We start from the raw sequence: 15,168 nt of genomic DNA on the forward strand, positions 1-15,168 counted from the left end.
TGAACCCTGAACCTCGAACCCCGAACCTCGAACCCCGAACCCCGAACCCTGAACCCTGATTAATTCACCAATTTAATACAATATTAAATCAAACAGTAAAACCCCCAATTTTTTTCCTAAAACCTAACTCACAGGCACTTTTCTACTATTTCGTTATCTCTCCCGGATCATCATTCTTACAAATTAAATATATATTTCTAATCCTCAACACATACAAAATCTAATTAGATCATCAATTCTTCAAATAGAAATAATTATAAAATTACCCATAATTCTAAGGGACTTTTTCTCTACCCAATATCCTCATGTAACTCTACATATAAATCTCCCCTTTTCCCCCGTACCTGGATAAACAGTAGCTGAAACTAAAATAGAGATCTCCTTGGTCTCCTCCTCTGAGTGCCCCTCGATCTTCAAAGAGTGTAGAAGGAAATGAAGAGAATGTAGAAGAAAGGAGTTAGAATTGAAAGAAGTCATAACTAAAAGGTGTGCCTTTTGGGAGTGCTAGAGCTCTCTATAGGCATCAAGCCTCGCTGGAATGACCCGTTTCAAATCCGGAATGGCCCGTTCTAGACTCTGATGACATGTGTAAAATTCACATCCAGAACGGCCTGTTCTCAAACCAGAACGACCTGTTCTAGGATTTCACTTAACTCATAACGGCCATATCTGGAATAGGGATGGCAAATATACCCGTACCCGCGGGTAATACCCGAACCCGTCCCGACTTTGACGGGGAATACCTGGTTTGACCGGGTACGAGTACGGGTACGGGTAAAACCCGATATATTAAATTGGGTACGGGTACGGGTACGGGTATGTACTTACCCGCCCCGTACCCGTACCCGTACCCGTCCCCGTTTCCATTTTTAATTTAATACTCACTTTTAATTTAATTATATTAAAAAAAATTTAATATTTTTTATGTGTGATTATTTATTATAATATGAGATAGAAAAATAACTTAATTATAATTATAATATAATAAAAAAAATAATTTAAAAATATTATTTTTTTTACATAAAATAAAAAATAAAAAAATTGACGAGTACGGGTACGGGTACGGGTATACCCGATACCCGACGGGGACGGGGATGGGGATGAAAACCACATACCCGGCGGGTACGGGGACGGGGACGGGGATCGATTTGACTCGCGGGGACGGGGACGGGTACCATAAAACCCGTACCCGCCCCGCCCCGTTGCCATCCCTAATCTGGAACAACCCGTTCTCAATTAGGGTTATAGGCATTTTTGGTGATTTGGAACGCCCCGTTCCCATCTAAAATTTGTAGACAATTTTTATATTTTAGAACGGCCCGTTCCAGTTTGAGAACGGTCCGTTTTGAACTACAAAATCACTCTCGTTTTAGTAGTTTGGAATGACCCGTTCCAATTTGGGAACGGCCCGTTCTGGGCTACTAAATCACCCTATATGGGCCTTTGGGCCCTCAAACAATCTGTGAAAATCGGGCTGTTACACATCTATTCTAGTGATGTTAAAGAGATTTAAACTTTGGAAAGGTGTTTTGCAATCGATGGTTATTAGTGAAGAATAGAACTCTTATAGAGAAGATGATGTGGGTAAGGCCCAAGCTGCAAAAGAATTTATTTTGAATGATGTGTGGTGGGTCAAAATTACATATATTCTTAATTTCACCGAGCCTGTTTATAGTATGCTTAGGGCTTGTGACACAGATAGTCCCACACTTCATTTGGTTTATGAGATGTGGGATAATATGATAGAAAAAGTAAAGACGTCTATATATAGATATGAAGGAAAAAAGTTAAATGATACATCAACATTTTCTGAAGTTGTTTATTCTATACTAATTGATAGGTGGACTAAGAGTTGCACCCATCTCCATTACATGGCTCACTTTTTGAATCCTAGGTAAAATTAGCCTATTAAATATATATATATATATATATATATATATATATATATTTATTTATTTATAAATAATTTGATAGTTACTAAATTTTTTTATTTATTAACTTTTTTTATTTATTCATAGGTACTACAGTGATGAATGGCTTCAAGAGGCTCCAAATAGAATTTCTCCACATGAGGATGAAGAAATTTCTATGGAAAGAAATAAATGTTTAAAAAAACTTTTCACAACAACTGAAGAAAGAAGAAAAGTTTCTCTAGAATATGCTGATTTTTCATCAAAAGCTCATAATTTTGCTTATTTTTACTCAATTGAAGATAAATGGACATTAGATGCTAAATCTTGGTGGGTAATGCATGGTTCTTCTGTCCCTCTTCTTCAAAAGCTTTCTTTAAAACTTCTTGTACAACCTAGTTCTTCATCTTTTTGCGAAAGGAATTGGAGTACTTATTCCTTCATTCACTCCCTGAAAAGAAATAAGTTGAATCCTAAAACAGCAGAAGACTTGGTTTATGTACATACTAATTTGCGACTCTTGTCTAGGAAAAGTGAAGAATATACGCAATGGAGTACTAGAGTGTGGGACATTGGTGGAGATGCATGGGGTAGCTTTGTTGGTGTTTAAAATCTTGAAGTTACATCATTATCTCTTGATGAACCAGAAATGGAAGCTGTCTTGTTTACAGATGATGGTCAAGGAGGGGATGAAATTGATACTATTCCTATTTCTTGACAATAAAAAATGATTTATAATTTTTTAGTAATGTTTAAAAATTAAAAAGCAAGAAATGTATTCTTAATCTTGATTTTTGAATGATATTTATTTGCAATTACTATTTTATATATATTAATTTTTTTTTAATATGTATCCTAAACGTATCATATCCTATATTTTCAAAACTTGACGTATCGTCGTATCGGATACGTATTGTATCTGATACGCATATCGTATCCGTGCATCATAGGTTATAGGCCATTTTTGTAGTTTGGAATGGGTCGTTCCAGTTTGAAAATGACTCGTTCTGGGCTACTAAATCATCTTTATTGGGCTTTGAGCCTTCGTATAATCTGTGAAAATCAGGGTGTTACAACCATCAATTTTGAATGTCATGCATTTGGGTTATTCACTTATTTTCCATCAATTTTGGTTGAGTTAAACATAGAGAGTCAGAATAATGTATCTAGTAGAAATATATCTTTTGGTTAAAGTTATAGCTTACTAAAAATTATGTTTGTTTTGATTTTATTTTCCTTGTTATATGTGTGATGGGTATCCTGGAAGAGAAAGAAAAAGAATTTTTTATATAGTTATGAATGTTGTTAATTTTTGTTCTTACTTTATCTTTATTTTTAAATGTGTACAAGAATCTGGAAAAGACTTTTAAGAGAGTAAAAAGAATCATAACAAGACACTTTTTATATATTGTTTAGTTATATTTTCTTTTATTTTAAAGAGTTTTGTTGAGAGATTTGTGAACCCTTTTACTATGAATTTATGTTTAGCAATTTTTATTTTATTATATTATTTATTTATCATATATATATATATATACCTTTTATTTCTAAATTACATTTTAATCAAAATCCTTATTCATTTTTTCAGGGTAGAAGGGTGTGAGAGATGACTTGTATGGGCCACGGATGATTGTCAATAAAGGGAGAGAATATGCAAAATAATATTTTTAAATCCAAAATAAAAGGTGAAAAAATTGAATGATTCAAAAATCACTATTAAATTTGCTAATAGTCCTTGACTAACCACATTAATAATGATAAACCAATCACGCCTTATTTAAAATTCTTGCATATACTAACTTTTTTTTTACATGATTTAAGTTTTTTCTGTATACATACTTCATTATTTATGAATACATTCAAATTTATCACTGTAGATATATTTTAGTTAAATAATATATTATTTTATATTTTTAATAATAAAATAATAAATAAATATTTAATAAAACTTAATTCCAGTATAGTAAAATAATTAATGCTTAAATTCATTTTTGATTCTTATAGTTTCATTTATTCCAAATTTTACTCTTATAGATTTCAAAATTAAACAATATTAATTTATTTATTAACATGTCATCCAAAATTAAATTAAAAATATTAATATGCATGTGAATGTTACTGGCAGTTACCTAGTCACATAAAAATAATAATGGTTTTAAAAATTAAAAAAAATATTTTAAGAGATTATAAATTTTAATTCACAAGTATGTTAATATTTTTTATTTACCTTTTATGGTTTGTTATTGGATGGTTAATTTTGAAAACTAAAAGGATCAAGTTTGCTTTAAAAAAAATTATAATTATAGAGACTAAAATCACACATTTATAAAATTATAGAAACTATTTGGAAATGGAATTCCTTGGGTTCTTACACTGTTCGCTCTGCTTATAAAGGTTATCTCTAGCATTGCCTCTCCATGGGTAATCTCAATGTTCCTGGTCCATGGAAAAACATTTGGAATCTACGCATTCCCCACAAAATTAAGCATTTCATATGGAGATTGATGCGAGACATCCTTCCCACGCGGCCAAACCTTCAAAAGAAAGGCATTCGTTGCCCAAGTACATGTTTCCGATGTAATATTGATATCGAAAACACCTGGCACACTTTCTTTAGTTGTCCATCAGCCAAGTTGTGCTGGTAGGGAAGTAATCTTCACTCTTGTATCTTAAATTTGATCAACTCTTCTGATGGTGTCTTTAACCTCATATCTCATATTTTACAGTATTGGACCCCTCAAGCTGCTGCAAAATTTTCCATGATTCTCTGGAGCACGTGGCACAGCCGGAATGCTTTGCATTGGAGTAACACTCCTTGGAACCCAAACGAGATCAATCTTCGTGCCTCCTCCATGCTTCATGATTGGGCCACTGCTAATAGAATCGACCTGGTCCAGCGCACTAAAACCCAAACCAGACAGTGGTGGTCTCCTCCTCCCCAAGGGTCATTTAAGTGCAACATTGTCACTCACTCTTTTCCAATGGAAGGACTTACTAGAATAGGCATCTGCATTAGAGACCATCAAGGTGCCTTTATTAGAGCTCGTTCAACCACTATCAAAGGTTGTTTGGAACCCCACGTTAGTAAAGCCTTTGCTCTTCTTCATGCTATCAACTGGACCCATAACCAGAACCTGGAGGACATTATTTTCGAAATCGATTGTAATCGCATCCCTTCCTATTTCTCCAATCATCACTCTGTTGACATAACTGAATTTGGTTGCCTTATTGACCAATGTAAGCCTATCATGGTTAACCCCCCAAACTCTCATGTGAGTTTCTCCCCTATATTTGCCAATATTGTTACTCATAAGCTTGCTAAAGCAGCAATAGAAAGTGCAAATCTTTGTAATTTTTTTCACATCCCAAATTATATCATTTATGATATTCTTAATGATATGAGTTAAAATTTTGAATTTCAAAAAAAAAAAAAAAAACTATAGAACTAAAAGTGGATTTAAGACAATAATTAACTACAAAACATTTTACAGTTTTAGTTATCCTAACAAATGAAAAATTAACTTTAAATTAGAAATATAAAAACATCAAATGAGAAAATTAAAATAAATTTAAAATTGTGACAATAAAATTAAAAGTTAAAAATATTATTTTAGCTTTTTTAAAATTTAGTATTATATAATAAATTAATATGTATAAGAAAGTAACCAATGCTTATTGACACACAAACTTATTAAAAACTAGAAAAATATATCATTCTTGCCTGTCGTCATTTTTTATATATTATAAATTGTTACAATATTTAAATATCTATTATTATTTACTCTGTCTCTATATATTTTATTTAAGAATTTTATGATAATTATTCTTTTAAACCAATACATGTTAAAAATAATATTTTTATAATCTGGAGAGTGGAAATTGAAGATTAAATAAAAATAAAAATAAAAATAAAAATGTAATTTTAGGAGGGAAAAATAAAAATAAATGAACCTAATTTTATTTGTTTGTAAACTGAATTGAACGACGATGTATGAGACTGCATAAATGGCTCACCTCACCTTACCCAACGTTTAAGCTTTTGGTAGAACCATGGGCAATCCTATTCCTTGGTTATGTTTTCTCAAACTAAATCAGCTACTCGAAGCCACGTTTTGACCATGAGCCGATGTCGTCAGACTCACAACCCAAAAACTCCTTAACCCTGCTTTTCCTCACCAAATCACTCTCTAATCGCTTTCTCTCTCACTTCTAATTTCTAAACAAACTCACTTTTGCCAACTCTTTCTCATGGGTTTTCTATTATTCATTCTCAGCTTATTTTCTTTTATTAACACCTGTTCTGCTAGTCCCGTGTGCAATCATGGTTTCCATTTCCACCCATTAAAATTGCCCAAGAATGACAAGAGTGTTGGGTAAGCCTTTCTCATTCTCAATTTCACTTTCCGCTTTCACATTTTCGATTTCATGTTCCACTTTTGCATTCTCACTACACGTTCTGTTCTTTTCTTCTGAAGGCAATCGAAATTTTCTCCACCGTTCAGTGAGTTCTCAAACCCCAAATAAAGGTTGCGTATGCATGATCTATGTCCTATAAGAGAAAGAAAAAGAATTTTTTATATAGTTTTGAATGTTGCTAATTTTGCTGTTACTTTATCTATATTTCTTAAATGTGTACAAGAATCTGAAGGAGACTCTCAAGAGAGTAAAAAGAATTATATCAAGACACTTCTTTCAATCAACCGACTATGGATTTCAATATATAATCTGATTGCTACAGGTTCAAATCGTAATTGTTATTATCATGTTCCTTGGGCTTGCTTCTCTATGTTTTTGGTCTTGTTATCTAGACAATGTTGTGAATTGGCCATGATGAGCAAACTCTCTTAGCTTCTTTAGGCCAAGCTGAGTAAATTAGTTTAAATGACCAAGTCTTGTGAGGCTAGAGTGAATATTGATATGTGAATCTGGTCTGTTGCTGAAATTGGTATCAGTAATTTCTGGTGAAGATGAAATAACACATACTATAAATGCAATCCATCTTTCCTTTCGATGGCTGGGAATCAGATAGGTATAACTATGTATCAAATTCAAAAAGAATCATGAAAGAAAAGTTTAAAGAAGAAAATTGCCACATTTCATTCACTCGAATTTGTTGATTCTTAATCAGCTATGACCAGAAACATAAAAACATAGACCAAAATCGTAACTTTCCTGTTTGCTATTTTTCATTTTCATTGTAGCTGCAACTCTTAGTGGTGGGGGTTCTATGTCTCTAGCATTGTAATAAGTATTGCACAATTCGTGATTCGTATCGTAGAATATGATATGATTCCGAGGTTCAGCTACTCACCGCTATCCAGATTTCAAACATTGTTTTGTATTATGTGATCTCCTGTATAATTTTGACTAAACATGGTGAACGAGAACTAAATGAAGTTTATTCAACGGAGCCACTAGGATATAGAAGTATTGAAATTCCGGGAGGCTTTACTCAATTATACTGGATAGGTGTTGAGGCTTTGAGATGTACATTATTTTTTGACTTTGGCTAAATCCTTGACCTCACATACTTGAATCTTGAGCATCTTCACCTTAAATACATGATAAACAAACTAAGGTAGGCTTGTACAATTGGTTATGCTCTTGGGAAACATCGGGCTATTATATTAGAGGATTTTTTCTCATCCTATTATAGACATACATGACCTTTTATTTGTCTAATATAAATTGATATATTATTTACCTTCTATCTAGACTTTCTGTATAATGGCTACTCAAATATCTACTATACTGTTGTTGTTTTTAGTGTTGGCCACTCCATGTGTGACCTGGGATCAATAAATTTCACTCTATGCTCTTCATAATGCTTTTGTTTGTCTTGACTTCTTTTTATATTATTCCTTTACTTAAAGCCAAGGATCTACAACTGCTATCTTTTTAATCTTCAAGGGATGATCATTTTGATCCCTATTATTTTATTTCTTTATAAGAATATAGCTAATTTCTTTCTTGTCTCTGTTTCAGTTGTGGTTTCCTATGTACTCTATTCTTCAGCTCTTGTGATATATCAATTATCCAATGGCATGTTAAATATTAAATTTAGTTTGTTTGCATTCCCAGCTTTTTATTTTGCGACCTGGTTTTGTGGAGTTAATTTTATTTTTGCTTTTGTATTTTGCTGCTTTGAAGACTTCATTTACATGTCTAGTGTTGGTGAATTCAGAAAACGTCTTCAGCTTCTCTTTGCTTTCCTTTGTCAAAACCATATCTATGCATGCTCTAAAATTATTTCCTCGCATAATTTGATTTTATTGCAGTGAAGTTTTCTTGAAAACAAAAGAAGGAAAAAGTCATGAAAGCCCATGGAAATTTTTACTTCAATGCCTCCTAATTCCCCCAAAAACAAAGTTATTTTTTTGTTCTCTTGACACATCATATTTTGATGTTAATATTTTGAAGTTTCTGATGAGGATCGGTTACATACCTTTAGTGATTCGTTGATATTGGGTATCAATCTAATCAAAAGTAATAATCAATACATTTTCTTTGAAGAAAGGAATTTCAACCGGTCATTTCTTGTAATTTAATGTCTCAAATGTAATTTAATGGATTTCTTGCAACTACTATGGAAGTAATGATCTTCATAATGATCATAATGCTCTTGACTTTCCTATCAGGCATCCCTTTAGCAAAATCAAGATAGTAATAAATGACAGATTAAACTTATATTATCTCCTTAAGCATCTTTATTCATTTTTGTTTTTTGTTGTTGGTCATGGTACTCTACCAAAAGCCACATTGAAATTTCCACCCTTTATGAGTGCATACATAATCACACAGCACTAAATCTTATTTCCATCTCAATATTCTTTTGTTCTATTTGTTTATTTTTTGAGAGATATTCTTTTGTTGTATTTGTTTATATTTTTGAAAGGGAGAGGGTTCATCTCCAACAAAACAAAACAAATTTAGTTATACTATCTAGATAGTAAATAGTAGTGAAGGATTGCACATGTTAAACAGAATTTTAGAAGACACGAACTCTTGTTTTGAAGGGTTTATTGCTTCCTTCATTATCAGTTATGTGTATCTTGTTGTGGTATTATTCTTTATAGTAGTGAAATAGGTTACTTAAGTTGCATGCTTTCATGTAAAATGCCATTATCAATTTTATTTATATGTTATTAAAATTATTTATATAATAATGATCCTATGTTATTGTATGTATATTGTTTAATGCTAGGTGATAGATCGATGCAGTTGATCTAAAGAGCAAGCACAAGTGAAAGCTTAAGATAGCGAATTTGTTCAACCAAGGTGTTTTTATCCCCTAATATAATGTCCCTTTTTTTTAAATTGCATTTCCTATGCTCATTTAAATCTTTAGCTAGTGTCATGGATAGGATTATGTTGTATTATAAAATAGTTAATACTTTTTTATAATACAACATAAATCCTTGATATTGTGCTCATGCAGTGTTAGAGATCTGTTGAGGTCTTTGAAGATAATTGTGAATGTGAAGCTAAAAGTCACTGCACCATTGCAAACACGGATGATATATACAAGGTAGTTTCATTTTAAGCTTTTGATTGCAATAAATTTTCTATTTTTATTTCCTCTATAGCTTTTAGAATTTTAATCTTTTCATATTATTATTAACTAAATAAAAATTGCTAAAATTATTTTTATTCAAATATTTTTTTAAATTTAAATGTTAATGGATATAGCAAATCAGATTACATCACTAAATAAAAACATCTATCTTCAAACAACATAAAGGGAAGTTATGTTTCTAATTATAAAGTGAGAGATAAATTCTCTGCCAAAAAGAGAGAGACAAAGAATAAGTTTATGATTTTTTTATATATTATTGTGCTATTCCCTTTTTTTGTTTGCAATAAAGTATAACATGTAGATAGTGTACATGTAACGATATTGGATGAGCTAGTTAATTGTTTGCTTAAACTTGTTCAATAAGATATAGATTTAAATTTTAAATTTTGAATTAAATTGACATTTTAACCCAATATGATCATTGTAACTATAATAAATTATTTTTTAAATTGAAACTTATAGAAAAGATCATGCCTTACTTTCCGTTTGAAAATAATTAAAAGTTGACAACATATGTGAAGTTCATTATATTCTTTTAGCATGTATAAGAAACTGACCCAAAATAAATTATTTTTCTTTACATATATTAATGCTCCATTTATTTAATGTAAAATTTTTTTTTAATATAATAAATATTTTTTTTTTCTGCACCTAGTTGAAGATGGGCTCGGATTCTACAGGTTTAGAGTCTTCAAAATTTATTTGCTGACATATTTTTATGTTTTATTCTAGGTCTATTCACAAGGAAGGATGAATGTTCACTTTGAATGAAGTTGCATTCGGGAATTTAATTTTATAATTACTACACATGAATAACTAAGTTATTTTGATTGACTACAACTATTTATTAGGTTTTTAAACTACTGAAATTAAACTTTGCTATTTTATGAAGCCTACTCATTCTCTAACATGTTGTAGGAGAGATTTACAGCCCCTGGCCATTTACTGTCGTTTTCTCAAGTGCAATTTGTTTATCCCTTATTCTGAAAACAATAAATTAAAACATCAATATTAGATTTAAGTAAATAATGTTAACCAATCACATATGGTTTATGAAAATTAACTCCTTATGTATAAATAATCTTAAACATGACCTTTCAGATTGTTGCCATCAATAAAAAATTTATCATTCATTTTTTATTTTTATTTTTGTTGCAGTGAAGAAGTATGATACTTGTGAAATTGTCGCGGTGAAGATGGCAAGACTTCGTGTATTGCGATTTGTTAAGGATTTTCCTTATTTCCTTTGGTTCAGTGCTATCTTACAAACAGTCTTTGATTGTGTCTGATTCACGATGCATAAGCGAATTTATTTTTACAAGTATTATGCACGAATAACTGTTATTTTGATTGACTTCAACTACTTATTAGATTTTTAAACAACAGAAATTAAATTGTACTATTTTATGATTCTTACTCATTCTCTCACATGTTGCGGGAGAGAAGTTTGCATTTTGCAATTCTTGAATTTTTTTTTTTGTTTTTTGTTATATGTAGGTGGAGGGTCTTAGGAGATCGGTGAATTTTAAGATTTTGGGATAGTTTCACTTTTGCACATGAAGATAATTTTAAGATAGTTTTTGCCTTACCTTTTGCACTTGAATTTGATTTCAGCTTTGGAATTTCAATCATGGACACATTTTTGAGGCATATAAAGACAATCTCAAGACAACTGTGTGGGAATATTAAAATCATTACACCATTTCAGATACGGATGATATCTACAAGGTAATCTTTCTTTTAATTTTAAGCTTTTTGATTGCAATAAAACTTCTATTTTTCTTTCCTTTATAACTTTAAACTTTTATTCTTTTCATATTATTATTAAATAATAATTATTAAAAATATCTTTATTTAAATAATTTTTAATTTAAATATTAGAGGATATATCAAATCAAGCTACATCAGTAAATAAAATTATCTATCTTCAAATCACATAATGGAAAATTACATGTTTCTAATTTTTTTTATCTATAAGATCTATGAAAAGATTATTTTGGTAATTCTTAGAAATGTATTCCTAGGTGTAATTATAGTGAGAAATAATCCTTTGCCAAAAAGTTTAACCCGGTGTGAGACAAAGAATTAGTTTATGTTTTTTTTTTAATTTTATTGTGCTATTATGTTTTTCTTCTTATTTGTAATAGAGTATAACATGTAGATATTTTGGTTTAGCTAATTAGTGGGTAGTTTAAACTTGTTTCATTACATATAAATTTAAATTTTAAATTTTGAACTTGAATTAAATTGATATGTTTAACCCAATATAATCATTCACTGGAATAAATTATTTTTTAAAATGAAAAATTTATAGAAAAGATCATGCCTTTTTTGTTTCTGTTTTCCAAATTATTACAAGCCGACAGTATAGAGTTTATTATATTCTAATTTTTTCTCTCTATATATATTAATGATCCATTTATTATATTTAATTTTTTATTAATAAAATAAATATTTTTCTTTATGTTTGTCTTAATTGATTATTTTAGAAATATGCAATTTTCAATCTTTTAAGAAATAAATAATAATTTTATAATCATTTTTTTAAAAGCTTAAATAAATTGTTCTCGTATCAACTTATAGCATAAAGAATAATTAAATAAGAGTGCTTCTAAATTACTAGGGTCTATTTAATGGTGAGAGATTACAATTATATATGTATGATATGGAGTTTGAACTTTAAAATTATTATTGTAATTTTTATTGGTAAAAAAATTATAAAGCTTTTATGAAAAGTCAGTCTGTTAACATATTTATTGGTGTGGTGATACCCGTCGTATATTTTTTGCTCATATTTTTTCAGTTTGCTTAATTAGTGTTCATGTGTATTAACATTTTTATTGGTGTGATGATACCCTTCTATTTATCCAGGTTCACATTTGAATTCTGGAATCCAGTAAAGAGAATACATCTGCTTTGCTTTTGGGTCTTGAATATCTTATCAACATCTCATATGTAGATGATACCGAGGATTTTAAAGTACGATAATGTTGACATTCATGTCTTATGGTTGTCTATTTCTTATGTTATGATTATGATTTATGATTGCTGAAACTTGTGTTTTTAAAGTGTGATGAATGATGGTATACATAACTAATACATATAAAAATATAACTAAAATCCAGTTAATAATTTATTTTATAGGTAATTCAATTTTGTTTTAATAAAAGGCACACTAGAGAAGATATAGGCTCGAAGAACCCAACTCCTTTGTTTTTGGAAAATTTTAAAAAAACAAAATTGAGAACACGACAGGTATCTTTGTTTATCTTTTGGTTGCGATTTTTTTTTTAAACAATTATTACTCACATCATGTTTATGTGGCAGGAATACATATTTTTTGTCATGGTCATTTGGAATGTATTATATCTCTGTGAAATCACAACGGGAAAATATAACAAAGTTGTTATTGCACGTAATATCATGTAAGGGATGTTTTTGTAATGATTTGATCGATGTTAAATGATGTTATACTTCTGTTTAATAATATGTCATTGCTTCTGTTGGCAGGTATGTTGTGGGACAATATTCTCAGTTTTTAAGAGCTCATTGGACGTTTCTAAAAGCTGTTGTGAATAAGTTTCTTGAGCTTTTGCATGAGACTCGACCTGGAGTTCAGGTTATGTTTTCTTCCTATGTTTTCTCTCCTATTTTTTCTTATATCAACAGCTTAGTTTATGTCCTTGTGCGTGTCCCTGTGTTTGTGTGCTCTGCGTGCTCATTTCTGTGTGCTCTGTGTCTGTACTTTGTGTTGTGTGCCTTTGTTTGCCTTTGAGTCCTTGTGTGTGCATGTTGTGTTTTGTATGTCTTTCTATGTGCGTGTATCTGTCATTTTTGTGTTCACAGGTGGCAGCCCTTCAGTGTGGGAACACTACCAATATTCTTGAGGCATATTCATATGGTTCAAGTGAGGAACAAGTAAGTCTCTGTATTATGGCAAAATTGAATCCGGACATACTATTTAGTTACTTGTGAAGCATCTCTGACAAAATTTCCCCCTTGTTTAGGGTATCATGTAGAATTTTGCACTGTTCTTCACCTCGTTTTGCAAGGCAGGTTTGTTTTCTCGGCTTTATGTCTATCTGTGATTGTATGTTGCAAGTATATGTTCATGAAATGTCATGGGATCAATTGAAATAATGTGACATAGTTTTGGGATTTTTTACGCTTTGTGTATGTGTACCATATCATGCGTGTGACATGTTTGAGAATGAACCCATATTTCTATATACTGAATTGACATGTCAATTAGTTTTTTTCTTCACATCTGTGTAGCACCTCTTCCTCTGTTTTTTGCTCATAATTTTTTAGTTTGCTTGATTAGTGTTCAAGTCTGTTAACATCTTTATTGGTGTGGTGATACTCTTCTGTTTATGCAGGTTCACATTTGAATTTTGGAATCCAGTAAAGAGAATACATCTGCTTTGCTTTTAGGTCTTGAATGTCTTATCAACGTCCCATATGTAGATGATACCGGGGATTTTAAGGTATGATAATGTTGACATTCATGTCTTATGGTTGTCTATTTCTTATGTTATGATTATGATTTATGTGTTTTCAAAGTGTGATAAATGATAGTATACATAACTAATGCATATAAAAATATATCTAAAATCTAGCTAAAAATTTATTTTGTAGGTGACTGTATTTTGTTTTAATAAAAGGCACACTAGAGAAGATATAGGCCCGAAGAACCCAACTCCTTCGTTTTTGGAAAATTAAAAAAAAAAATTGAGAAGACGACAGGTATCTTTGTTTATCTTTTGGTAGCGATTTTTTTTGAAACAATTATTACTCACATCATGTTTATGTGGCAGGAATACAAACTTTTTGTCATGGTCATTTGGGATGTGTTATATCTCAGTGAAACCACAACGGGAAAAGATAACAAAGTTGTTATTGCACGTAATATCATGTAAGGGATGTTTTTGTATTGATTTGTTCGATGTTAAATGATGTTATACCTCTGTTTAATAATATGTCATTGCTTCTGTTGGCAGGTATGTTGTGGGACAGTATCCTCAGTTTTTAAGAGCTCATTGGACGTTTCTAAAAGCTGTTGTGAATAAGTTTCTTGAGCTTTTGCATGAGACTCGTCCTGGAGTTCAGGTTATGTTTTCTTCCTATGTTTTCTGTCCTATTTTTTTCTTATATCAACAGCTTAGTTTATGTCCCTGTGCGTGTCCCTGTGTTTGTGTGCTCTTCGTGCTCATTTCTGTGTGCTCTGTGTCTGTACTTTGTGTTGTGTGCCTTTGTTTGCCTTTGAGTCCTTCTGTGTGCATGTTGTGTTTTGTATGTCTTTCTATGTGCGTGTATCTGTCATTTTTGTGTTCACAGGTGGCAGCCCTTCAGTTTGGGAACACTACCAATATTCTTGAGGCATATTCATATGGTTCAAGTGAGGAACAAGTAAGTCTCTGTATTATGGCAAAATTGAATCCGGACATACTATTTAGTTACTTGTGAAGCATCTCTGATAAAATTTCCCTTGTTTAGGGTATCATGTAGAATTTTGCACTGTTCTTCACCTCGTTTTGCAAGGCAGGTTTGTTTTCTCGGCTTTATGTCTATCTGTGATTGAATGTTGCAAGTATATGTTCATGAAATGTCATGGGATCAATTGAAATAATGCGACCTAGTTTTGGGATTTTTTACGCTTTGTGTATGTGTTCCATATCATGC

The 15,168-nt window shown here is 31.0% G+C and overlaps 1 protein-coding gene across 12 annotated transcripts; it reads left to right on the forward strand.

The window, feature by feature from the left end:
- Positions 1 to 2,378: 2,378 nt before the first annotated feature.
- On the forward strand, positions 2,379 to 14,391 carry LOC109793994 (uncharacterized). 12 transcript variants are annotated; one of them, XR_014432725.1, is made up of 12 exons: positions 2,391 to 6,283; positions 6,386 to 6,436; positions 6,550 to 6,648; positions 9,115 to 9,188; positions 9,349 to 9,438; positions 10,645 to 10,709; positions 10,984 to 11,004; positions 11,101 to 11,214; positions 12,358 to 12,465; positions 12,814 to 12,911; positions 12,997 to 13,542; positions 13,866 to 14,376. XR_014432725.1 is itself a non-coding variant. In XM_083071882.1 (9 exons), exons 5-8 carry the CDS (start codon positions 9,425 to 9,427, stop codon positions 13,026 to 13,028), a joined length of 258 nt encoding a protein of 85 aa, XP_082928008.1. In that variant the 5' UTR covers positions 2,379 to 6,283; positions 6,386 to 6,436; positions 6,550 to 6,648; positions 9,115 to 9,188; positions 9,349 to 9,424; the 3' UTR covers positions 13,029 to 13,542; positions 13,866 to 14,391. The 12 variants fall into 12 exon arrangements, 1 of the variants encoding a protein (XP_082928008.1); XR_014432722.1 differs by lacking the exon at positions 10,984 to 11,004 and having other exon boundaries at positions 2,389 to 6,283; positions 9,275 to 9,438; positions 13,866 to 14,378; XR_014432724.1 differs by lacking the exon at positions 10,984 to 11,004 and having other exon boundaries at positions 2,392 to 6,283; positions 10,645 to 10,697; positions 13,866 to 14,375.
- The last annotated feature ends 777 nt before the right edge of the window (positions 14,392 to 15,168 follow it).

This window comes from Cajanus cajan, chromosome 1, assembly GCF_000230855.2.
Source record: "Cajanus cajan strain Asha chromosome 1, NIPB_CcT2T_4, whole genome shotgun sequence".
NCBI lineage: Eukaryota > Viridiplantae > Streptophyta > Magnoliopsida > Fabales > Fabaceae > Cajanus > Cajanus cajan.